This window comes from Phallusia mammillata, chromosome 4, assembly GCF_965637545.1.
Source record: "Phallusia mammillata chromosome 4, kaPhaMamm4.hap1.1, whole genome shotgun sequence".
Taxonomy (NCBI): domain Eukaryota; kingdom Metazoa; phylum Chordata; class Ascidiacea; order Phlebobranchia; family Ascidiidae; genus Phallusia; species Phallusia mammillata.
The window spans coordinates 13248997-13275698 of NC_137255.1; the positions used below are offsets into that span (position 1 = coordinate 13248997).

Here is a 26702-nt window from a genome sequence, read left to right on the forward strand (position 1 = left end):
CTGTTTTATTCGGGTATTATTATTTTTCTGTTAGTGAATCTGTAATAAAGAAAAAAACACGTTTTAAAGTGTGTTAAGTAGTTTATTCGTGTTTGTATTATTTAATTCATTGACTTTTGAGATTGGCATGCATGACATGCTTTTGGGTGATCTCAAAAATTGCGTGCTTCAAATTGTTTGTTTGTTATTGTAGATTTTGCCGATCTAAGTTGCATAAGTTTACCAAATTGAAAGGAAAGTGTGTGTTGCAATTATCTCAATATGAATGGTTCTGATTTAATGCAAATGTCAGGAGGTATTGATTTGGCCCAATTGGCAGCATCTAAAGAGCATGCTTTAGCTGTCAGTAGAGACTACATATCACAACCACGTTTAAGTAAGTCAGATTTAATTTAGTGGTTCGAACTTTGTTTTTGACAATATTTTTTCATAAAGCTTATCAGACTGTGTCTGGTGTCAATGGTCCTCTTGTGGTTCTGGAAAAAGTCAAGTTTGCAAAATTTGCTGAAATTGTAACTCTCAATTTGGCTGATGGAACTCAAAGAAGTGGAAAAGTGTTGGAAGTCAGTGGAGACAAAGCCGTTGTACAGGTTTGCAGACAAAAAAACGTTTAATACATGGGTGTTCCATCTGCAGTAATTATATTTGTTTGTTTTTGTGTTACTTTTAGGTCTTTGAGGGAACATCAGGAATTGATGCCAAACATACAACATGTGAATTTACTGGTGACATTTTAAGAATTGCAACTTCTGAAGATATGTTGGGTAAAAATTTACTGGTTTTGTGTATATTATATACCAATAAATTAATTGTTTTTATGTTTAATTTTATATGTTAGGTCGAATCTTTAATGGTTCTGGGAAACCAATTGACAAAGGACCTGCAGTTTTGCCTGAAGACTATTTGGACATTGAGGGTCAGCCTATAAATCCCCAATCTAGAATTTATCCTGAGGAAATGATCCAAACAGGGATTTCAGCTATTGATACCATGAACAGGTAAAAAAAGTAATTATAGGACAATATTTTGACTGGCAACAACCAATCATTTCTGTTTACAGTATTGCTAGAGGACAAAAAATTCCTATTTTCTCTGCCAATGGTTTACCACACAATGAAATTGCCGCTCAGATTTGTAGGCAAGGTGGCTTAGTCAAACTGCCAGACAAAGGCGTATTTGACAGTCATGAAGACAATTTTGCCATTGTGTTTGCTGCTATGGGAGTAAGTCTTTTTAGGATAGAGTTTATTGTTTCCTTGCAGACAAAATTGTGTAGTATACAAGAATTAATAACTTGAGTTTGTGTTAATGTGTGATTTTTCTCATAATAATTAGATTTAACAGTGGTAAAGATGATTTTGACCCTGCTAAGTGCTAATATCTGGTGAACATGCAATGACCAAAATATTTTTAATGATACTAACTTAACACATTCTCTGTATCATTAATCAATACAATTTGGCAGAAGAGAATTATTGAGTTAACATTTGCCTGAAGAGAATTATTGAGTTAACAGCACTTAAAGCTATATGTTTACCATGAAAATCAATTTTGTATCCATGTTATATGTATTGTAGGTAAATATGGAGGCAGCAAGATTTTTTAAATCTGATTTTGAGCAACATGGATCTATGGACAATGTTTGTCTCTTTTTGAACCTGGCCAACGATCCTACGTAAGATCCCAAAACATAAGCATTGCAAATAGCAATATGATTAATGTTAACATAGACTGTATCACATAGGATTGAAAGAATAATTACACCTCGTATTGCTCTGACAACAGCTGAGTTTCTTGCATATCAGTGTGAGAAGCATGTATTGGTTATTCTGACAGACATGAGCTCTTATGCTGAAGCTCTACGAGAAGTAAGTTTGTGGTATAAAATGTCCCTGGATGGTTAAAACATAAAACAATTTTGTTTTCTTTTAACAGGTGTCAGCAGCCAGAGAAGAAGTTCCTGGTCGTAGAGGTTTTCCAGGTTACATGTACACAGATCTGGCAACCATATATGAGCGTGCTGGCCGAGTAAATGGACGGGGTGGATCTATTACACAAATTCCTATTCTGACAATGCCCAATGATGGTGTGTAGATTTAAGATCTAATTGTCTTCTTTTTTACGATGAAAAAGTTTACATTCAGCCTATCATATGAGTAATTGTTTGTTGGTGGGACACAAATAAAGTGAAACTAAAAAACATAAAGTTATAAAGCCTGTTACAAAATTATTAAGCTATCAAATTTGTAAACATAAAACTAGTAGTGAATATTGACGTTTTAGTTGAACCTTCCAACTAAACTATTGTTATCATTAGTGACAATCTAATGTTGCATTGATTTGCAGTAATCTAATTAAACATACCTTCTGTTTTTAGCAAAAACAACCATTTAAATTCATGTCCTTTGCACATCAACTTAGAAATCATTGAAAATTTAGCAGTCACTGTTTTTAGACATTACCCATCCAATTCCTGATTTGACTGGTTACATTACGGAGGGACAGATCTACATTGACCGTCAACTGCACAATCGTCAAATTTACCCTCCTATTAATGTGCTGCCATCCCTGTCTCGGCTTATGAAATCTGCTATTGGAGAAGGCATGACTCGAAAGGATCATTCAGATGTTTCAAACCAATTGGTTAGTGGTTAAAGTAAAAATGAGTTGATTTGCAACAATTTAAAAACAGGGCATCAATTGGCTTTTCAAGCTTGTACATTGTACACATTCAGTGTTAAAGATTTTTGTAAGCAGCAATTGGTAATGTAGTTATGTGCTGTTCAAATGTCTGTGAAGTAAAACTTGACAAATACAATATTATGTTTCATTTTGTGCAGTATGCCAATTATGCCATTGGAAAAGATGTTCAAGCCATGAAAGCTGTGGTTGGTGAAGAAGCTTTAACTCCAGATGATATGCTTTACCTTGAGTTTTTGGGCAAATTTGAGAAAACATTTATCTCTCAAGGTATTTGATGTCAAAATGCTAAATATTTATCTGGTAAATGATGTTTGTATAAAAATCTTGCAGGTCCATATGAAAACCGTAGTGTCTTTGATTCCTTGAACATTGGCTGGGAACTTTTAAGGATTTTTCCGAAGGAAATGTTAAAGAGAATCCCAAGAAGTGTCATCAATGAATATTACCCCAGGAAAAAAGCTACCAACCCGGGTCAGCAAGAGGCGGCAGCTGACGATAAATAATTGACTATATTTTTTTGAAATTTCGTTGTTTTGTATCAGATTATATTTGATGAACCTTGGAATGCATTTGACCCTACCGTTAACCTTGATAACACTACACAAAACCATTATCGTATCCAAAGGCTTGTATCAGAATAGGTTGTTTACTGCATATGTTCACTCCACATATTTTTCTATGTGTTCCTGAGTTTATCGACATGGGAAATTTGGATGCATTCAGACTGTGCAATAAATTAATCGCGATGTAAACCATGCTATGTGGTCAAAAATGACACCTATGTTTTCAATGTGACACCAAAACAAAACCCTTTGGAATAACTAAAAACACATCAGTATGCGTTATGCTCACAATGAGTCCGATCTGAAAGGGGATGTAATTGTAGTTTCGATTTAGCACTGAACCGTGACGAACTTAGAAATAGGTTGGACCAATCAGCAACAACAGGGTGTGACAGCGGCAAAAAAGAGAACATCATTTTGAATGAACCTTGAACAAGTGGATACAGCACACACTGTTAAAGAGGACTCTATTTCTCATTTTCTCCACGGTTTGTAGTTTGTTAAAATTTTGCAAAACTTTTTTTCGGTCTAAAACTTGTTAACTATGTACAAAAGTGTGCAAGTTGTTTTATGGTCCGTTTCAAATTCATAAAATCTTCCAGTCGTCACGGTTCAGTGCTATCTCAGAATCTTGGATCACGTGACAGTGAACATGTGATGTTTGCATTTTTGTGTACAGCTCTGTGTTGCTTGAATAGTTGCGTGCAGAAGCATTCTAAGCTTTCGTAGGGAGCTAGTCAATAACGTTGATGAAAATAAAAGAAATGGTGTCTGCCTGTCTGCCCAGCGGCTTAGCAATATGTCACAGGAAATTAAATGTATTGTACAGAAAAAAATCAAACGCATTTTCAATTTCAATTCTATGTGTTGTTTTTGTTTGTTTCTATTCAGAACTTTTTTCGTGTTACTGCACTAGGAATAATGGATTTGTTTTACTACTTCATTCTGCTAATTGCTGTTATCTCAGCAAGCTGTGCAGGCAGTGATGCTGACATGAAATGTGCTTCAAGAGATTATGGACATGGCTCTGTGGTATGTGTTTGCAATGCCACATATTGTGACACCATAACTACAACTCGGCCTGTGCCATATCAATCAGTGAGTGTGTTTACTTCCACCAAAGGTGGCCATCGATTTAGTTTCTCTGTCACAAAACTTAGTACAAAAAGCAAAATCAGCACAAATAATGTTGTGATTACTTTAAATAAAACCATAAAATACCAAACGATTAAAGGTTTTGGGGGAGCGATAACAGATGCTGCTACAGTCAATATTAAAAATTTGACATCAAGAACTCAAGAACAATTAATAAAGGCTTACTTTGGCCCAATGGGAATTGAATACAACCTAGGTCGTGTTCCAATGGCTAGTTGTGATTATTCTACCAGGAAGTACACCTACTTGGACACACCAAATGATTTTAATCTGAGTACATTTGAGTTGGCTAAAGAAGATATGATGCTTAAAATTCCTGTGCTTAAATCAATACATCAAGTTTCAAGTCGGAACATTTCTTTATATGCAAGTCCATGGACAGCACCTGCTTGGATGAAGACAAATAATGATGAAATTGGTCGTGGGTGGCTGAAAGGGACTGCAGGTGATAAATATCATAAAACATGGGCTCAATACTTCATCAAATTTTTTGAGGAATACAAAAAGCAGGGCATAACATTTTGGGGAGTAACAGCACAAAATGAACCATCCAATGGCCTGCTCATATCCAGTAAATGGCAATCCACCGGTTTCACACCAGAAATGCAGAGGGATTTTATAAAAAGTGATCTTGGGCCAGCGCTAAAAGCATCAGAATTTAAGAATGTTAAACTGATGATATTGGATGATCAGCGCTTGTTTCTTCCTAGTTTTCCACTGACTGTTTTATCTGATAAAGATGCTGCACAATATGTGTCTGGTATTGGCATTCACTGGTATTGGGATTGGCTTGTTGGCCCTGAAGTATTAGCAGACACACACGAAAAACTTCCAGGCTATTTTATGCTTGCTACAGAGGCTTGCAACAAGGACACGCCTCAACCAGATCTTGGAAATTGGGAGACTGGAGAAAAATACAGCAATGACATACTGGACAATTTAAACAATTGGGCAGTAGGTTGGGTTGACTGGAATCTTTGTCTTAACTTAGCTGGAGGACCTAATTGGGCTCAAAATTTTGATGACAGCCCTATTATAACCAATGCAACCGGGGATGAGTTTTACAAGCAACCAATGTACTATCATATGGGGCATTTTAGCAAGTTTCTGGTGGAGGAATCTGTCCGAATTAAATCTACTATCCAGGGAAATTCAGATCTAAAATTTGTTGCAGTAGAACGACCAGATGGAAGCTTGGTACTAGTTGTGTTAAATTCATCAACAAAAGACGTAACTTTTAATGTGGTACAAGACAACTTGTCGTTCACAAACACAATTCCTGCAAATGCAATCCAAACATTTTCATGGTCAGACAAGTAAATGGAAATGCAATGTTAACTTTTAGCCATGTATTGCAATTCACTGTGATAATTTGTTTTCATTTCCAGGATTTTACATCCTTTTTGTTGCATAATTTGACAATATACTAACAACTTCCCAAAAGTTTAGTGCATCAGAGATATATTACTATTTCCAGCGGCTTTACGTCAGTTCTGTGGTTTTTATTTTAGAATGTCAGTTGTTTTATTGGTGTCAAAAAAATACTTGGGTAACTGTTTTGTTGAATGATGTGCAATTGACTGTATCATAATAAAACTTACAATATATGCATTCCATAGTCAAAATGTTGCTTTTTGGATACCTACAATGCAAAATATGCACAGAAAAGGTTTTAGATAACAAAGGTTTTTTTCTCATTCAAAGGTGGGAAAACTAGTTCAAATGCAACTCAAAAAATAGTACTACACTAAATGATTGTGAAATGACAAGAATACAACAAATCCATAAAACATGCTAAATACTTTTGCTTTAGCAGTTTATGTAAGCCTTGTGTTGAATACAGTATTCTAAAAATGATCTCCAAAAGTCATCCTAAAAAGCAGAAAAGTGGTTTTAAAATGCATGTTTTAAAAGTTTATTGTCTGTTACAAAATTGTTTTGGTGATTTCACATTCACCCACAAACATTTTTGATTAAACTTACCTTCTTAAGCACAATAGGATTTCCAACCACAACCAGCAATGATTGAGCTCTGGTTATAGCAACGTTAAATCTTTTTGCATTTGATACAAAACCTAATATTGAGCGCAAACATCCATCATTGTCTGATAGTTCACTAGCTGTGCGTGAACGGACAGTAGAAACTATTACCACTTTTTTTTCCTGTCCTTGAAATTCTTCAACTGATCCAACCTTTAATACAAACTCATTTTATTTGCTTTTTTCGGATAACAGAAGACATGACCTTAAAAAATTGCATCTTATATGACTAAATGTAGCTTGGTTATGTGTTCATAAATTTTCTCAAATTATTTAGGTTTGGAAGTGAACATTATTGATTTTTTTTTCAAATACATTTTTTGTACTAAACTATTAAAGTATGTCCAGAAATCTGTTTACACATTTACCATAAAACACATTAGGACATTGATGCTTCCCCAGAAATACTGTTTTGATTTAATCTGTGGGACAAAGCAATTTTCTCTACAGTTTGTGTGACTTTTAATTTAATGTCATGCTGGTATTATGTCCACCCCCACTGCATTTTGCTGTAAGTTTGTTTAAAAATGCTTTGCATTAAATTTAGACATCATACAGAAACCTAGGCTCTGCTGGATACAGGTAATTTCAAAAATAACATTTGTTGACAAATGAATACCCTGTGCAGTGCCTAGTACCACCCCTAGTGCACGCGAGCATATCAGCTCAAAGAGAGGTATCTAAGATGCATATTTTGAGCAGCTCACTTTAAACAGTTAAAACACTTTTTGTGAGATATATTTTAGTGTATTCTTTCTACCTTTATGCCTGTTATCTTCAGTGATTTAAGCATCAATCGAAGTTTTTCTACTTGTTTCCGATATGGTGTAATTATGCCAATGTCTGAAGGTAAGACATTTAGTCTTGAAATTAGGAGTTGCTTTGTGTACTGCACAACTTGAACTATTTCAGATGGATTGAAAAAAGACTGGCAGCCTCCTTCTTTAAACTCCTTTCCCTGGAAAACGGTGTTTTTAATCGCAGGAAGATACATCAACAAAATATACATCTCAATACCATAATTGCATGGAAAAATACAGGAAAATCCTGAACAGGAAGCAAATTCCATGAACACAATGCTGTTTTAAGTGATTCATCTGCACAGGGCTATGAGAATATTGAAAAACTTAACCTTTTTGATATTATGGCTTACACACAACATAAAGCGCATACCAAATCTCACTAGCATAACTCAGTTTAGATACACATATTAGACTAGCTAATAAATACCTTTAATTCATCATGATAAAATAGTTTTGATGGGAGTGATAATATGGCTGGATGAGATCTGTAGTTCTTTACAAGTTTTGTTACCTAAAAGATCTTTGTTTAATTTTTGAAAATTGTAAAAATATAAATAACCGTTACCAGCAACTCATTGTATCCTTCAATGTACTTGCTGGCATCATACTGATAAATATCTTGGGACATTAGTCGCTCTAATAAAGAGATGCCAAGTTGGTAATGAATGGCATAAGGAGACCTTAAAACTGCTCCCAATTGTTGTGGATCACCAACAAGAACAATCTACGTACAAAAAAACTGGCGTTTATATTGTTTTGAACTATTCACGTACATTTTGCATTTGCTGTTGACCAAATTTACTGGTGCAATGTCCAAAATAATTTTCACTTCAAAGTAATTTTTATCCTACTTGCAAGTTAGGTCATAGAAGAACAAACAACTAAATTCGAATGGATATTTTCTAAAATTGCAATAGATTAATCCAAGTTCATTCTACACACCTGTCCTTTAGGACACAACCCAATAGGAATAAGACATTCCGGTTCAGTTGCCTGGCCAGACTCATCAACACAAACATGTGTAAAATGATCGCTTCGCAATTGCAGTGTGTAAAACATGCCAGCATTAACACAGGTTGAAAGAACTATTTTATATCGGGAAATAACTTGTAGACTGTCTTTTGGGTGACAATATGGTTGGATACAATCTGGTACAGCCTAAACATTTTTTTGCATAAATTACAGTTGAAAACTTCCATGTAGTTTAGTTTACCGAAGCTGGTCTTCTAAATGCATTAAATCGAACCATCATTTTTGGTGTGACATGGCCGGAAGCATGCAGCCTTTCACACAGCAGGTCCACAGCACTGTTTGATGGGGCACATAGCAAGAGGCGACATGAAGGGTTGTGTTGCAGGATTTGCAGAACTGCTTCCACAAGTGTAACCTTTTAGAGTCAAAGTATTTTTTTTAATTATCATGTTCTAAATAAAACAACAACTGCCTTAGCCCACTTGAAACTTTAACATATATTTAAAGTCAGGTATAATTGGAGTCTGGTTAACAAACAGGTATTATCTATACTGGCCATACTGTTTTTTGATTTTGTTTTATGCCTTTTCAATTCTTTTTTTACTAAATAGGCCCTTATGCAAGACATAAAAATGAAACACAACTAAATACATACCATACAATTACAACTAAACACATGCCATGCAACTAGAAGGGTGGCTTAGCACATATTGCCCTTGCATATACACTATAACCTATTTTACAACATTGATATATTTCCTATGCTTATTTTATATTGGGTCCCATGCCATCCACTGTCTTTTATAACCTTAGTTGTTTCTGCAAGCAGAAACTCATGGGTCCCCACACATGCAAAGTTGTAAATAATGCATTTCAAGAGATAACCATGTAAAAGTTTAGTGTTGTAAGGTAAAACGCAGTGATCGGGACTGGGCTTAAATATTAATACTATGTAGAGTACAAACTATATAAATTTAGATTCACCCCAGGTATTGTTTGAAGTATGTCCTATTTAACGTTCTTTTTCAAAGAAACGAAGGAGTAAGTAGTGGCATAATGGGGTAAAACAAAAAATGAATAGCAAATTCTACAAGCTGTCCAATTTTCATTCAATTCAAACATTGCGAAAAGGGTTACACATTTTAGAGATTAGTTGGTTAAGTTGTGGTGCTACAGGACAAAACATAACATTTGAGGACTTAGTATGTTTAATAAACTTTGCAAATTTCATATAATTAGCACGTTTTTCAAAAGTTCATTTATTTTAGGGGGCTAGTTAAGTAAATGTTCAGGCTACAAGGTAAAACACATCAATTGAAACCTACAAATAGCATAGTCCACATACTACCCAAATTTTATCCAATCCTGACACTGTTCAAAAAACTGACCCATTTTAGGGGGCTAGTAGGGTAACTAATGGGGTCCGACACACAAACTAATAAAATATGAAACCTCAATGGCTCAATCATCAGTACTGCAAAATTTCAGCCCAATCCGCCAATGTTTAAAATTTCGACCACTAGAGGTGTTTTGAACAACAACCGTTAATGTTTCTTACGTCATAGGGTCGTTAACAACCCCCTAACTGCCATGGCACAAAAATGTTCAGCAAGCAATCCACAAAGTCACAAGCGAGTAACATACAACTGCTTGCCCTTGTAACACTATCGAGCAACAGAAATCTTTCGTTTGTGGTGCCCAGTAACATACAAATACAGTTTACACTTTGGGGGCTTGTGGGGTAAATGTTGGGGCTACAGGGTTGAACACACTAATCGACATATAAATGGCATACTCTATAAGCTATCCAAATTTCAGCCAATTCTGACACTGTTTACAAACTCACCCATTTTAGGGGGTAGCGGGGTAAATACTAGGGTTATTTGGACAAACAAAGTGGGATGCACATCTACATAACTTTATCTACCATCTGTATAAGTTTCAGCCACATCCATCAAACATTTGATGGAAAAACGAGTCGGACAAACTTTGTCAAGAAAATAACCCATTTTAGGGGGCTAGCGAGGTAAATACTGGGGTTATCAACAAAAACAAAGTGGGATGCACATCTACATAACTATATCTACCATCTGTGTAAATTTCAGCCAAATCCATCAAACATTTGATGGAAAAACGAGTCGGACAAACTTTGGGGAGAAGAAAAACAAACAAACAATTTGAGTAAAATCAATATGTGTCCCCTTCAGGGAAGGGGACCCATAATTAATATTTAATGTGCAAAAAGCACTGAAATGATTTTTCCTTCTATTTGTTCAAAAATCTTACAAACCGTTTTTCCAGTTCCAGGTGGGCCAAACAATACATATGGTTTTTCATAAGCTTCTCCCCTTAAAATGCGAAAAACTGCTTTCCTCTGTCTATCATTTAATTTTGGGTTATTAAATGATGTATATTTTTGTTTCTGGTTGTTTTTTTGTTTGGAGACTAATTTAAAATTTCCATTATCCTGCAATGAGATTTAGTTGTTTTTTGTATGTTTTTTTTTAGTTTCTAGGTTTATACATATTAAAAACCCAGGTAAAAATAATAGTACAGACCTGTTTTTGAAACTGAATATTACAGCATGCCGCAATCTTTTTAACTGTTCCATTTGAAAACAATGAATTTGATGCAAAATGTTGTTTTGCATGCTAAAAATATAGGTTTCCACTGTAACTTTGACAGGTTTGACATGTGCAATCTTAAAAAGGTAAATTTGCAAAACATTTGTGTAGACCTGGACTGCCAAATGGCATCTTCTGAAAGGAAGGCGACTAAAATTAAAGGAAACATTGTACTTGACAGCTTCATCAAAATCAATATGCAGTTGTTGATGAAATTTAAGAAACACTTCTTCAGTATCCACGCAAATATGGTGTATAAAGCCACGATACTCCGGACCTGAAACTGAGGCTGGATCATCAAGTATAAGACTGTCACCTAAAATGAAATGAAATGTTTGCAACATCCAACATTTATGCAAAAAGTAATATGTTTATCTAACAAATTGAGTTTTATTGCAAATATAGTTAGTTTTTGTTATGATGCCCTAAAATATTTTTTACCAACAGCAAGACATGGTCTTCCATCAGATATGCCCGGAATTACCAGTGACAGAAACTCCCCTTGAATTGTCAAAGTTATATCATGCATTTGCAAAGCATCAATCTCCCTCTGTAATGAGATTTCTTCCAAATGCAGCAAGGTTGAAAACTTTGCTTCAAAATATCACTTTGCATTTTATTAAATATGTAAGTAAAAAGGATTGTGAAAGTGGTGACTGTACTTACCTGCATAGTTGGCAGCAGTAAGTAATTGTTTTAAAACAGGTCGCACAGCAAGGAGGTTTCCACCAGAATCCAAACAGGTGGTTATAATCTCAGGGACACTGAACTGTGGCAGAAAGGATGGCAAGCTTGTGTTTTGTTCAGAGCTAAATATAAATTGGAATCGGTGCTTTGTGTTAGTTCTTTGTGTTAAACCGTAGAAAGTAGAAACAACTTACAATCTTGGCTTGTCACCGCATAAAACCCAGGTGGTTTTTTTCATTGACTTCACAGTTGTTTTGCACTGACTTTTTCTTTGGATTAAATCAATTTCTATTGCCCGCCATGTAAACCTACCTAATATAGCTAAAGGTCATATAAATGAAAGTAATAAAGTTTACTTATTGTAGCAAAAGGTCCAAAAACTTTTCTTTTTATTCACTTATCAACCCAAAATAATTTTGCAGAAATTCAAAGTCATTCAAACTTTTTTGTGCTATTGCAAATCACCTTTTAATTATCCTTACTTAACAAAAAAATAAAGAAAAGTTTTTTTCAGGAAATATTTGCTTAAAAGGGAAGTTTTATGCGAGGGTAAGAAGAACTAATGCACATAAATTGGACTTAAACCGTAATAAAATAATTGAATGTCTGCCTGTCTGGAAATAAATTCCACCACATCACCACAATTTGTGAGGTAGTACATAGTCAGATGATATGCTTTTGACACAAAAGAACCACTTTTGCTGGAAAAAGGATAGTTGTGTTGCAAAATGATCTTCTTAAGTTTGGTGGGTTGTTAAAGAAGACCATTACTAATTTGGGTTTCTGGCTTGTTAATGTGGTCAAAACAATAACCCTTTAAAAATAACCTACTTGTCATGACAATAGTTTTTGCTCAGTTTGAAAAGTTGTGTTTGTAAAAGAACCATTTTTAGCCAAATCGATCAGAATTATTCAGCTAAAAACAGATCTTTGTCAAAATGGCTTATTAACCACATAAATTCTGCAAACTGAATATTCGGTGCATAACTAGTAAGAAGTAGTGACAAGTACAATTATGTGACTCTGTATAACATATTTAAAAAATCATGCTACAGAAAGAACCAGTTAGTCATATGATGTGTATTTCAAGTGGCTACTTATATTGCATGAATAATATTAGTAATAACTGCCAAAGCTGTTCTTACCAAGTTTACATTCCATAATGCTACTCATCACTTCATCTCCTCTTCTCGGGCAGTAGTTTTTCTTGCAACTTTTTTTGTCAAAACTTATTTCATTGTTGATAGCTCCTAATTGAACAACTACATGAAAGCAACAGTAAAGTATAAAATAGGTTTCTTCTCACCTCTGGTAAAGCACCTATCTTCAACACATGTGTATGTCACCACACCAGTGATTTCTTTGACACGAAGTGGTTCAACTTTTAGAGCAATACCCCCAGGAACAACCTGTGACTTCACCCAATCCCCAATATTTGGATTGTAACTAAACAAATCAAAATTTGATACTTCATTTCGAAAACGTATCTATGAAATACAAATACGTATATCTTACTTAGGTACTAGCTCTGATGCTTCAAACTTGATGTCATTTTCAATTGTCCCAAAATGTTTTTTATCATGATTGAGTGATGTCAACACTCCAATCAGTGTACCCTGTTCCTCATAATGTGTTGGAATCCTGTCAACAAATTATCTTATTAAACAACAACCTATTTTTAACCTGTCTTTCTACATAACCTTGCAGCATTATACTAACTTAAACACATTTAGACACAATATCTTCATGTTTACCTGAAATTGGAATCATCATTTTCATTCCAACCCGCATTATGCTTTAAAGAAACGACAGTAAAAGCTGTCCAACCTCCATCACTGCGGCATTTTTCTGCCTCAACATGAACAAGGTCCCCAACAGATGGGCAATCATTGTTATCAAATCCTTTTACATCTGACAATGTTGATACTTTAGTAAATTCAAATTTAAACCATGTATTTAGGAATGAATAATTTACCTACCCTTCATTGAAAAATAAATGTGGTGGTCCACCAGTCCATACCCATTGCCAAACGCTTTTGTAACTTTTCCATCCACATTTTTCCTCTCAGTTTGTTCTTGCTTGATAGTATTGCAGACCACCATGAAAGGTTGATTGTTGTTAACTATCATAATATATTTACATTTTTTGGTAAATAAAGGCAAAAATGTATGAATGTTTATGTATACCTGGTTCACTATCAAGCTGATTGTACCATTTCAGGAAACTATTTAAGTCTCTATCACTTAAAGATACGTTATGTTCTTTTCTTGCTTGTGAGACCGGTTGATTAATTGAAATGACAAAATAAAGTAAGCTTGTCATGCTTTGTTTATTTTTTTGTAATATAATTTTGTAATTCTGCCCAAATTGAAACACTGACATGCACTTGACGTGTCGTATAAATGATAATTACTTTGGGTGCGTGACTGACGTACTTCGACAGGCTCGTTCGTTCGGCATACGAGTGAGGGTCGTAACCAAAAATTGCCACTTGCCACTTGCCACGGTTGCCACTCAATCCGGTGGCAAGCAAGAAATTTTTGTGGCAAGTGGCAAGCGGTGTTGGCAAGTGGCAAGTGTTGGTGGCAAGTCTTGTTGGCAAGTGGCAAGCGTTGTTGGCAAGTGGCAAGCGTTGTTGGCAAGTGGCAAGTATTGTTGGCAAGTGGCAAGTTTTGTAGACAAGTCTGGTTGGCAAGGGGCAAGTAAATGTGTTAAATGTCTCAACGGCAAGAGATGTAAACCTCGATGCCGAGACAAGCAAATATCCATTCGTGGACGATTATAATGCGAATAAAACTCTCAGATTGAGTTTTGGTGAGGTGAAAAAGAAAAATTCTGCATGCTAATTTTTTTGATGAGTATATATAATGTAGATGATTGCGTCTGTCAAATGTATTTGGTTTCTATGACTGGACGTGTTCAAACTCAAAGAGACTTGCCACTGAACGTTCAGATCGGATGAGACTTGCCACTGAACGTTCCGATCGGATGAGACTTGCCACTGAAGGTTCGGTTGCCACTGAAGGTTTGGTTGCCACTGAAGGTTCGGTAGCCACTGAATGAAAAGTTCGCTTATTACCGAACGAACAGTTAAACGAACACCTTTTTACTGAACTTAACATCGTCGTTAGTTTGCAACGAATTTGCATGTGTTCATGGAATAATCCCGCCATTGTGAATTGGTCAGATTGAAATCGTTGAAAACAACAAGTCTACAAATTTCAATGGCTGAAATTTCTACTTAATTCATAACAATTGTGAGCCTGACTTAGCTGACAGTTGAAAATGAGATTAAGAAAATGAGATTAATTCAATCTGTAAAAGGACTTAACCTTGCTTTCAAACATGGAAAAGTAATCTCATAAACATTTGATTTTAACCATACAAAAACTCTCTGACATAAAGTCTCACAGGAGCATGAAAATACATGCAAAAGTGGAAATAGACAAACACTCAGACGATTATGTTCATTGAGACAGCAACATGTAAGTTGGTGAAATGTAATTTTTTTAGCAAGCTATGCCAAACATGTTATGTTACTTTTTTTCCAATTGCTAATGTTATAGGGAGTCAAGTACTGTGAACACTGTCAATTCCAACTTTTTGTTTGGGACTAATTACATATTTATCACATGTAGTTGTCTTGATACCCATCAACGAAGTGGAGAGTTGTCTTTTTAGAGTTAAGACACTTTAATCGTTAGGCCATGTTGAAAAGATAACCCCATGCTGAAAAAGTTGGCTCTGCCTCTGATTAGCACACAATCCCTTGTGGTGGGTGTGAAGGAATCCCTTAGCAGTTGCTTGGTTGCAAGGACCGTTTTGCCCTATGTTGATGCACAATAAGCTGTTCTTTTATGACATTTATATCAAGGTTGCTGTACCTGGTATTTAAATACTTGATGCAGAACTTATTCTCGCCATATATGTTTCTGGCCAAGGTTGCTACTTAAAGCCATGATGCCCACTGGCCATGGCAGCTACTTAAAGCCGTGGTGTCTACTCGCCATGGCTGTCAATTGAAACCATGATGTTGCATTCTAAATCAGACTCAGAGTGAAAGCAACAATTAATTAGTGACAATTTTTGACTTTTATCTTGCTTAGACTTAAATTTTGTTCTAGTACAAAGGAAACTTACATTGCTCTGTATCTGTTGTATAATTGCTGGCTCTATTTATCATTTCAGAATTGATGTGTGATTCTCTACGAAGCATATTTTAGTATAAGATTTAAGGACATTTGATTTGCATCACAATATTGTTGACCTGCAACTGAACATAACCTGGTCCATGGAATGCAAGCATTACATATATTTCATTGTTTTAGCATATTGTATTGATTGATAATAGTTTTGTGAATTATTATGGAATTTTACCCTATCCAACATTTATTCATTACACTTGAATGGTTAGCTATTGTGCCATCACTACTCTTTCCATGTTGGATTTTAATGGTCCTTTTGGCGATCGCCCAAGCATATTTTCTTACGTGGATGTTTAGTTGTTCTGTGATCTATTACCAACTCATAATGTGTTAGCATGTGATACTTTAATGAAAAATGTTTATAGGTAATAAATTTGTAGTTAAGTGTCGAGCAAGCACTCTCCTCCTCTGGCACACACACAAGCCTATGTGCATTGTCAAGCTTTTTGTTTGTTACTGCATTATGATATGTTATTTGACAATTACTAGATGGACTTTATATTTCCTCTTAATTATGTTTTTGCAGTAAGGTGACACAGACGTTAACCATAATGTTTTTTCTTACTGCTGTTTTGTTAGATGTGCTTACGATTTTGTTCACCTCCTTGAGCAACAGCAAAAGTATAAATGCCCTATTTGCACCCATTTTCTTTGTTCATGCAAGTTCATCAATAAACAAGATTAATGATTTATTTATGCTTGTAGTGCATCTGCCTAGGACAGGGGATTCCAACCAGGGCCCAGGAGCTGTATTTAGGGCAGTCATGGGTGTACGCTTGCTGTAACCACCCACTAAAAGTCAGTGAGCCCTTTTCTATTTTAAAGCTTAGAATTAATTATATGTTGCAAATGATTAAATAACCTAATTTAATCGACTATTTTGTGGTTTATGGTCTTTTTAATTTAGTTAAGTTTGTCAAATACATTTTTGCTAGGGGGGCACGAGTCTTACTGGGTTACCACTTATGGGTCCCATGAGGCCCAAAAGTGGGGGTGGGGTACAGTGCATGAAAGGTTAAGAACCACTGACCTAGGAATTTGCCTAAATGTTCACGAAATGTATTCAAGTATTTTGTATTTATTTATTATAATCCATACTGCAAAAGCCACATTGACAAAGAAAAATAATAATGTTTACAAGGAGCAAAATTGCAAAAAAACATAAAAAATAAGTTTGATCTTAAAGTTTACATATCACAGTACACACAAATTATGATAACTATATCCAAAAATTTTAGCGTTATACCCAATAAAATAATGCCATTTGTGTACACCACTTCTTAGAATATCTCCTTCAAGCCATATCTCATGTGCTCCTGGTAAAGACACCACACTCCACAGCAACTTGCGACTTAATAGCTTGTCAACGATCGGGAACAATTTGTATCAATTGATTTACTTTGCACTTGTCACCAAAACCAAACCGACTTGCCACCGAAACCGGTGACAACCGAAACACTTGCCACTGAATCGGTGGCAATTGCCACTGAACCGGTGGCAATTGCCACTGAACCGGTGGCAAGTGGCAAGTGGCAATTTTTGGTTACAACCCCTGTTGCGGCATACGACATTTCCAGCACAAACTGTTCCGCTTCAAGGCTTGTGTGATGTTATGCGTAATGACACGGTCTGATGATTTTTGGCACAGACATCGTAATTTTTGTGCAGGTCAAGTCGTCGCTTGCCAGCTGTGCACTGTGCAGGTACTGGCTACTGGGTAGTTTTTGTAAGGAGTGAGTTGAGTTGAGTTGAGTTTATTTCGCTTGGTGAAAGACAACATAGCAACACAATTGCACTAAAACAATCACCAAGCCGGAAATAGCTGCGCAACGGAAATAGTGGTGTGAAAAAATCACCGCAAACAGAAAAGTGGCGTTGTAAGCCGTCATGGCGAAATATTTGCATTGTTTTGCATTGTAGGGAAACCCTACAACGATAAAAATTAGACAAATATGTTTCACAATCGTGAAATTTCTGGATCGTACACCAGACCCAAATTTTTAACCCAAGCGCACAGAAACAAGCAGGCTAACTAATAAAGACAGAAAAAAACTGTTTCAAAATATTCATAATGTGCTGTGATGTAACAATGCTAATTTTAACCAAGTGCAATTATTACAAAATTATAGGCGAAGATTTAAAGAATCAATCAGGTGTGAGCTTTACCATTAGTTAACCATAAGATGACGAATTGACTAACCGAATAGCTGTAATATACTTGCTGACTAAACTGTGTATTTGGTTAAACATTGCATAGTAAAGTGGGACATACTTAGATTTTATAATGCTTTACACCAGGAGTCGGCAAGGTTTTTGGCGACGCATGCCAATTTACTTTGTTGTTTCCATGTGTTAATGACTTCGCATGTCAACGTTTTCAAAATAATAGTGGTTCGTGCCAACAGATATCAATAATAAAGAGAAAGCAGAGCGTTTTGTGCATGTAAGTCAGAATTTTAAGACAGTGGCATGATAAAAAACTATGAGCAAGCAGTGTAACAGGTTAAATTGTTACTTCAATATAAACACTCAAATCGGTTGGCATGCCATGAAAAACCATCTCGCGTGCCAGGGGTTGCCGACCCTTGCTTTACACAATTAGAACTTTTGCTTACCAGGTTGTTTACATAAATGCACAATGACACCTTTACAACAGAACTAGATGCAATGTTTTGAGCATTGAAAATTTTGGAATAGTCGATGCAACGCCAGGTAAAAAGACATGATGTCTGCACAACCTGTTTTGGCCAGAAGAGAGAGAAGTCATCCAGAATGGCAAGCCATGATCACAGAGGTTAGTTTTGTGTACCATTCATCTATTTTTGAAGCGTTAATCAGTTTGCTACGAATGTTGCAGTATCAAATTTTGAAGAGAAAATTACAAAGCAAAAGTGAAGCCTTGTTGATAATATCAAAAGATCTTGATGGCGCTCGTCTGGAAAGAGACCAATTTAAATTGATGGCTGAAAAACTTCAAGAGAAATGTCAAGTAATGTTAAATATAACTTGAAATTATTGGCCTATTATCTTGAATTTAAAATGTTTGTTTGCATACTAAATAAAAAAACGTTACGCCTTAGAGGTGTCCAACTAGCATGCCAATGTTTGGTACGTTTTCCAAACCATGTCTTAATGATACGGGCTCACTCCGAATAATCTTGTCTTAAACAGTTTGGGTCCAATCTGAATTTTGGCCAATATTTAGAACCCTATTAAATATTTTTAAAAAATTGTCGCCAAATGAGGGTAACCTTGTTTATGGTACTCCAGAAACCTTTTATTCTGTTCTACAATACCAGAAACAAATAGTTTGAAATTATGTTTGCCAAAAATTGAAAAATTTAATTAGTGGGTTGTGTAACTTTATTACTGATAATCTTTACTGAAGTTAAAATAAAAACAATGAAAAATCCATAGAAACAAATGTACTTGGGTGACAAATCCTAATGTTTACCATCTGAATGTTTGTAAAAGCTTGTGTGCCATTTTCGAATGCTCTGCTTTACGTGCCACATTTGGCATGCATGCCATGCGATGGACACCCCTGGCATGGATAGGAATGCTGTTATCATGAAATCGATGCCAATATCCCACAGTTAGAAGTTTTTTTTGCATACATACATGTTTTACATCTTTTTTATTTTACATCAGGCATTTAAAAGACACCAAGCTGACTTTCCTCTGACATCTGATAAAGCAAAGTTGCTAGTAATGTTAAAAGAAATGAAAAGTCAAAAGTTGCAATATCAAAAGCAGTGTGAACATTTACAATTGAAGCTAAATGAAGCTGTTGGAGATGTAAAGGTATTTTTTTGTTACTTGACTTTAAAGTCTGCATCATCTAGTACTCAAAACTACCTTTTTCTCCCAACACAAGTTAATTTGTGAGGAGACAATGATGCCACATGTACCCCTGAAATTTGTTTTTATTTTAGTTATTGCGTGAAAAATTTGCAAGACACACAGTTGGCGACGGGGGAATTGGTGCTCGCCACTTTCCGCTGCATGAACGTGAAAAGCTAGTAACTGAACTTGAAGAATCACAACAAGAGGTGAACATTTATGCTTTATTATGTGAAACGCAATGGTGCCTTATTATGAGTCCTATTGATGACAGTTTAAACTTGTTATTAGATAGGTATGTGTTAATGGACCAGGCAATGTTTGTTGCTTGAACTAAACAGTTAAACTATAACAAGGCATTTTTTGCTAAATGCACACATTAAAAAGATACAAGATTTTGTATTGGAACAAAACATTGTCTTGGGCGAAACCATATTGGTGAAAAATAATTAAGAGCTCCTTATGGCTTTGCAGGTTATTTTAATTAAATAATTTGTTATTGGTGACTCTTTCATGTGAAGGAGACTAGAATTTGAAAAAAGTGAAAAACAGTGGATAACTTACATTATTTTTATGATTAAAAACATATTACACAAATGCAGCCACAGACATTTACAATTACATGTGTGTAAACCATGTTTCTATTTTCTGAAATAATAATAATTTGAAAAGGTTAGTAATGAAGTTTTATTTAACATTTGACTTGGTTTACCTAAGCTTGAAGAACAAACGCTCGTGCCATTAAAAAAACTGCAAAGCCTGTTTTGGGGTAAAAATGTCTGCAACCAACGTCCACAAGAGCTACACAAAACTCCAGCAGATAGCGAGATTGCAACTTATTCTATGCAAAGGGAACGACTCCACAGCCATAGAGTGGGCATGTGATGTAGTTAGTTTGCAATGATTGTTCAAAGCTTGATGCTCCAGTTTGGGTTCTTGAATACTCCCAAAAAACTAGCGTTTGTGGTGCTTAGTGACCAAGGCTGTTTTTGTACTTTGTTATAGTGTGACCATTGGAAGAAAGAGTTTTTGACCCAGGGTGACGTTTTGTCAGAAGCTATAAGTGAAAAAGATGCAATGCAGAAAAAAGTAGACCGTTTAAATCAAGAAATGTCATATTTGTTAACGGGAGACAAGAAAAGAATTATTGACATTGATGCATTGTGCATGGAAAACAAGTAAGTGTTTGCATTTAAGTTTGTTGCTTTTCTTAAACACATTCTTCTATATGTTAATGTTTATTTTTGCCACTTTGTGAAAATACTTTGAATATTTTTGAAAGATATTTGCAAGAAAGAATTACTCAATGTCAAGAGGAAAAAAATAGTCTGCATGCCCAGCTGCGCAAATACAAGGTATCTTATCTATTAGAGTTACCAAACACAAAACTTACTGGGAAAAAACACTGTTAACATCCAACAGATTTAACAAGCCGTAATACTACACAAAGTTAACATATTTACACAATACATAACTTTCACAATATACAATTTAAAGATAAACAAAATATGTAAGATAAAACAAAAAATATATATGCTGGCTTATAATAAAACCCAACTTTTGGACATGAAATTGCAGCTTTACATTGCCGAGAAAGCAATTTTATTATCCTACTATACATGTATTAATGAAGAGTTACTAACCTACACCAATTGCTGATATTTGCAGGCAATATTGAGCTCGCGTAAAGCCAGTAGAGGAGACCTAATGAAGCCCGGTTTGCTGCAATCAGCAGGTTTAATTGTGTCACCCAAACAACTTAAAGATTTATTCAGCAATGGTAATTTTTTCACTGCGATGCTATTCAAAATGCTACCTTTGAAAATTGTACATGATGTTTTTGTTTAGGCACAAGTTCACCACAACAGGTAGCAGATCTCCAGTCCATAATTTCTGCTCTACTGGAGACAGTCAATGACAAAAACCTAGCACTCCATCATCTTAGAAACACCAACAAGTATGAATGATGTTTACTAATGACATCTACTAGATCAGTGGTTCCCAACCTATGGGTCGCGACCCAAAGTTGGGTCGCCTGAACATTCTGTTGGGTCGCTTGTTATAGTGACCATTACAGCATCTACTTTTTGACGCCTTGTAGCGTTACTTTTATATTACCTAGGCCCTAGGGCTTTAAATTAAATTGTTGCCCAATAATAAACTTCATCACAACTTGTCGGGATAATGCTTAAAACTGTTTGTGACGTCATAAAGTGGTGTGTTAGCTCACAGTAGAGCGTTGTCTGGCTAACAATGCTTCGATTCAGCTCCGAGTTCGGGCTAAATGGGAATGTTTGGTCGAAAAAACAACAGCGTTTATTCGTTATAAGGTTATTAATTTGCTAGACTGGCGTAGTAATTTTTGAAAAGCTTTCCGAATTTACAGACACAAATACAACTAAAAAGCATGTCCATGGGTCGCGAGAAACCACAAAACTAAATTTTGGTAAGTATTTGGGTCGCGTTAAAAAAAGGTTGGGAACCACTGTACTAGATAACGCATTGCATTATTGTCCATTTTTTTGTTAACATTTTTGTTGTAAAGTGTAAAAAATATTTGTTCCTATGTCAGCTTAACTATTCAGTTACATTGGTGTATCAGTAAATATTGTTAAAATCACTCAGTATGACAGAAAATATTTTAGTAGGTCACTTGAGGGAAAACACATCTCCATTAAACATCATGTTGTAAAATGTAACTATGCCAGACTTGTAATGTGCATCTGCATGTAATGTTAAATTTGCCTTCTGTTTGACTTTTTTGCATTATGCATGTAAGGTATAGTGGGGTGCTTGGTAACATTTACCAAGTTAATTGTGCTGGTTTATGCCAGTGGTTCCCAACCTTTTTGCACCGCGGGACCGTCAAAAATTGTAAAAAAAATACACGGACCGGCAACAAAGATCGTAGTGAATGCAACATATGTTTGTATGCCTGTTTTTCACCAAAGTTGTCATTGCGCAACATTATATAATGCAAGATTTAGTCATAGCCCATGTTTTAAAGACGAAAAATTATAACCAAATGGCAATCAACTCAACTCAAACAACAAAACACTAATCAATTTACATACGAAATCAATGCTAGTGGGATGTTTGCTGTTGTTTCGCTGCCAGTATGAAGGCAAACGAGGCACCAACGAAGTTTCTGAAACTCGTAGCTCTGCTTCGGCATCCAGTCGATTTCTTTGCTTTGTTTTAATTAAAGTTAAACCACCAATAATTTCATTGCTTTGTGAGTTAGAGGTGAATATTCCTTTGCAAGAGATATCCAGAATTGTGTTAGTGGTTGTTTTTTGTACCTGGACTGCAAAGTAGAATCGGAACGTAATTCAATCAGACTTTCTTTTTCATGGAGATTAAGGTTGCATGTGTTGACATCTTCGTTGAATGGATTGTTGATCCAAAGATTTCCACTTCGAGGATCTTCATGCTCCGGAAAATAATGGTCAAAATTGTTAGCCAACTCTTTCAAGTGTTGACTAATAATGCTCAGTAACTCTTCAACGTTTACATCAACACTTGTCAAGTACTCATTTAAATTTGGAAACATAATTGTATCTTTCTTTTGTACAAGATTATCCCAAAGTGCCAGCTTCTGTTTGAAAGCATCTGTCCTGTTTCTCAGTACAAATATATTCGTGCTAAAGCCTTGCAGAGAAGTATTAAGCTCGTTCAAACGGCTAAATATATCTGCCAAGTACGCAAGCTTACACAACCACATCTCATCCAACAAAAATCAGCTAATGGGGAGTTTATTTCTGTCAAGAAATGTTTTGTTTCTTCGCGGAGTTCAAATAGGCGAGAAAGAACTCGTCCTCGTGACAGCCATCTGACTTCTGCGTGGAAAAGAAGATGATCATGCTGTGAATCCATACTTTCACACAATGCTTTGAAGAGTCTGGAGTTCAAAGGTCGACTTCTAATTGCATTAACAATTTTCACAGCACTAGTAAGTACATTATGCAAATCAAGAGAAAGCTTTTTGGAAGCCAAATGCTCTCGATGAATGATGCAGTGAGTAAATAACATATCTTTGTGAGCAACTTCTCTTATTTTTGCAACCGCGCCAGAGCGATAACCGGTCATGCTCGCAGCTCCATCAATACACACTCCAACGCAACTTCCCCAGTCTATTTCTTTCTCACTAAAGTATGCGTTAAGAACTCTAAACATTTCTGAGCCGGTGGTACGTCCTGGCAAGGTTTTGCAGCAAAGAAGTTCTTCCTTACAATCTGATTTTCCCTTATAGCGCATGAAACAAAGAAGAATGGCACCATGGCTGACGTCCTGCTGTTCGATGTCCTTGGCCATATCTTCGATCCTTCGCTGAACAGTGTTGTTGGAAAGCCTTCCAATTTTCGAGCAGCTTCAGAACCCAAAAATACTTCAGCCGCAGATAAGATGCATGGCTTAACTAGATCTTCCCCAATGGTGTATGGCTTTTTTGTTTTAGCTATTTGTAGAGAAATTAGGTGGGATGCACGAAGAAAGGATTTTTCAGTAGATGTTATCTTTTTCAATTGCTTTTTTTGATCGTTCATGTCAGAGAGTAACCTTTCAAAGTATTCTAGTGGCTTACCTTTAAGATTACTGTGCTTTGTATGAAAGTGACGCACAAGTTTAGAAGGTTTCATGGCGTCATTTGACAGAATTTGGGAGCACACCAAGCATAAGGGTCGTGGCATTTGTTCACCACATGGAGCTGTAGTAAATCCAAGCTCAATTCCCCTTTTCCTTTCTTACTTCCCTCTGTGACACTCAACTTATCTGCACATGCCCTTTTCATAGTTTGCTCAACATTTGCGGTAGATCTACTGTTACTGGTACTTTCTTCAGTTTCATTTTGAGAATTATCTACTTCAAAAGTCTTACTTCTATCCTTCTTGTTAAAATACAGCATAATACCTTGTTGTTTTGTTGGTTCCATATTAATCCTTAAGAGGGTTTGGAGTCCAGAAACTGGAGCTGAACAGGACAAGCTATTGCATTAATCCAGAACTGGAGCTTAACAGGACAAGCTATTGCATCTCAAAAGTGAAGAATAACTTAGTTTTACCAAAAAAATTTTGAATGCTAGTCACAGTTTGTGACAAAACAATCATAAACGTCACAAAAGCTTTATTAAATAATTATGCGGTTATCAACGGTGGAGTGCTACCCAGTTTTACAGCCAAGCGTAAAATGAGTTTCACAGGTACCAACAACTTTGCAACAGGCATACGTATCATTCCATTTTAAAAAGTAGCTTGGCAGAGAGTAAAATAATTTGCGGACCGGCAAAATATTTGCGCAGACCGGCGGTTGGGAACCACTGGTTTATGCAACAGTGTCTGTGATTTTATCTTTTTAAATTTTGCTACATTACCTAAGGGCAAAGCCTAAGGACCTGTTTGGGAGTAAAAGGGGAAAATATGTGAACCCAATCAACAGTTACAAAAAGCTTTAGAATACCTTGTGGTACATAAACCAACAAAGTATGAACCTCATGGGTCATGTACTTAGTTAGCTGTTTTTTGACTTTTGGAGGATCAAACTCCTGTCTATCTATATTGTGCATAAATTTAAAAAAGTTCAAACATGAGACATAAACACAGCAAAATCAAAACATGGAAGAAAACATTTTCAACTTATCATGAACTACTTTTCTGTTATTTATGTTGTTTTAATATGTTTTTTTTTTTAAAAAAACTACTATGTTTTGCAGAATTTTAGGAAATCGAGTGTCGGATTTGGAAGGCAAACTGAAAACATTGGAAGTTGCTGGTTTATGGAACATGCACAGCACTGGTCAGAATCCTACTTTTGCCCATTTATGTTTTTTTTAAATGTCCAGTAATAGCTTTTGCACATTATTGACACACTTCTAAACAGTCAAATTAATAAAACATTTTTTGCCTTTTTAACACCATTTTTACACACAATATGTATACTTCAGGTGAAAGAAATGTGCCAACTGAAGATATGTCAACCAATTTAAACTTAGAGGAAACAAAGGACAGTGTTAAGTCTTTGCTGCCTTTACAAGATGAAACTGTAGGCAGCTCACACACAAGCTTATCTGCTGACAATGTGAAATCGTTGAATTCAGCACAAAATGTGACTGAACAGACCATTGAGGAAAACAACAATAATATTGATTGTGACGAATTTCTCAGCAGTTTAGGATCAAGACTGAGCAAATTGACTGACAGACATGAAGCCAACAGTGAAAATGTTTACAAACTGATATCAGTTACCCCACTTTCATCAAGTGATGGAAGTATGGTATTGTCCACAGAAAAACTTGAAACTTCTTCAACAACATCAAGCCCCTGTAACAGCTGCAATCAAGGTACTGTTGAGTTAGATGCTTTGTCACACCCACAGAGGACATCTTGCATGGTTCTGTCAGGTGTTACTCAGTCACATGAAGATGGTACACTCAATGACCAGGATGAACCAAAATCAAAAAGTGAATCACTTGTATTGTAACTAAAACTACCTTAGATGTTGTGGTACAAATTGTGAGATGTTTTTTTTGCACAAACCGGGGTTTGCACTTTGCCAATGTTTTTTTGCCAATATGTTACTTCACCACTAATAAGGTATTTTTAACAAACCTTGCTTACTGATGAAAAAACCTTGGTGACACAAAAACGTACAATAAAAATTATTTGTGAACATAGATTAATCACCAAAAATGTGTTTTGTTAGCACAGTTCTATGTCACTATTCAAGTGACACAAAACTTATTTTGCATTAATACATTACCCTGGTGTATTTTATAGGCTGCCATTATTCTGAAATTTGCACATGTAATGTATATTTGTTGTTTGTTTGTAAGGGTTACAGTTTCAGTGCATAATATATCTGGTGCAATAGCCAGGTGGTGGTGCAATGTTGTAGTCTTATGTGGTATATGTTATGGTAATGCGTAAATTAGTTTATTTACTCACACAGTGCTGTTATAAAACATAAATTCAGTTTTATTGTGTTTTCTTTAGCTGGTAAAATGTTCCGAAAGCAAATTGGTGGGTTTTAAATCATAGTAGCTGTGGTTGTGCTAAATGGCAACAATAGCGAGAAAATTTGTATAGTTTTAGGATTTACTTATAAAATGTGGT

General features: G+C 35.6%; 3 protein-coding genes, 1 long non-coding RNA gene and 1 pseudogene across 9 annotated transcripts; 4 read left to right on the plus strand and 1 right to left on the minus strand.

Annotated features, from left to right (window-relative positions):
- Positions 1-193: 193 nt before the first annotated feature.
- LOC145225318 (V-type proton ATPase subunit B) lies at positions 194-3455 on the plus strand. The gene is made up of 11 exons (XM_080092010.1): positions 194-376; positions 436-590; positions 671-764; positions 839-998; positions 1061-1223; positions 1578-1675; positions 1745-1868; positions 1936-2086; positions 2456-2643; positions 2841-2970; positions 3034-3455. The coding sequence occupies exons 1-11, from the start codon at positions 262-264 to the stop codon at positions 3204-3206; spliced, it is 1551 nt and encodes a 516-aa protein (XP_079948136.1). The 5' UTR covers positions 194-261; the 3' UTR covers positions 3207-3455.
- Positions 3456-3528: 73 nt separating this feature from the next.
- LOC145225316 (lysosomal acid glucosylceramidase pseudogene) lies at positions 3529-6032 on the plus strand (annotated as a pseudogene). The gene has a single exon (XR_013859853.1). The product of XR_013859853.1 is annotated as a lysosomal acid glucosylceramidase pseudogene (transcript).
- A 59-nt stretch (positions 6033-6091) lies between these two features.
- On the minus strand, positions 6092-14025 carry LOC145225315 (RNA helicase Mov10l1-like). Of its 4 annotated transcripts, none has more exons than XM_080092005.1 (20): positions 13735-14025; positions 13527-13670; positions 13302-13458; positions 13063-13188; positions 12854-12993; positions 12693-12797; positions 11742-11859; positions 11527-11669; positions 11302-11454; positions 10974-11176; positions 10795-10887; positions 10527-10703; positions 8478-8651; positions 8207-8422; positions 7830-7988; positions 7692-7775; positions 7479-7568; positions 7222-7419; positions 6405-6614; positions 6092-6293 (listed from the first exon to the last, which is right to left on the minus strand). In XM_080092005.1, exons 1-20 carry the CDS (start codon positions 13928-13930, stop codon positions 6231-6233), a joined length of 2949 nt encoding a protein of 982 aa, XP_079948131.1. In that variant the 5' UTR covers positions 13931-14025; the 3' UTR covers positions 6092-6230. The 4 variants fall into 4 exon arrangements, with proteins under 4 accessions (XP_079948131.1, XP_079948129.1, XP_079948133.1 ...); XM_080092003.1 differs by having other exon boundaries at positions 11742-11868; XM_080092007.1 differs by lacking the exon at positions 10527-10703 and having other exon boundaries at positions 11742-11868.
- A 195-nt stretch (positions 14026-14220) lies between these two features.
- LOC145225320 (uncharacterized) lies at positions 14221-16445 on the plus strand. The gene is made up of 2 exons (XR_013859854.1): positions 14221-15033; positions 15737-16445. It is a non-coding gene; the product is annotated as an uncharacterized LOC145225320 (long non-coding RNA).
- Positions 16446-17974: 1529 nt separating this feature from the next.
- LOC145225317 (coiled-coil domain-containing protein 149-like) lies at positions 17975-26567 on the plus strand. 2 transcript variants are annotated; one of them, XM_080092008.1, is made up of 10 exons: positions 17980-18547; positions 18611-18742; positions 19405-19557; positions 19689-19805; positions 20602-20774; positions 20879-20951; positions 21265-21376; positions 21445-21553; positions 25304-25386; positions 25535-26567. In XM_080092008.1, exons 1-10 carry the CDS (start codon positions 18476-18478, stop codon positions 26068-26070), a joined length of 1560 nt encoding a protein of 519 aa, XP_079948134.1. In that variant the 5' UTR covers positions 17980-18475; the 3' UTR covers positions 26071-26567. The 2 variants fall into 2 exon arrangements, with proteins under 2 accessions (XP_079948135.1, XP_079948134.1); XM_080092009.1 differs by lacking the exon at positions 18611-18742 and having other exon boundaries at positions 17975-18547.
- Positions 26568-26702: the final 135 nt, after the last annotated feature.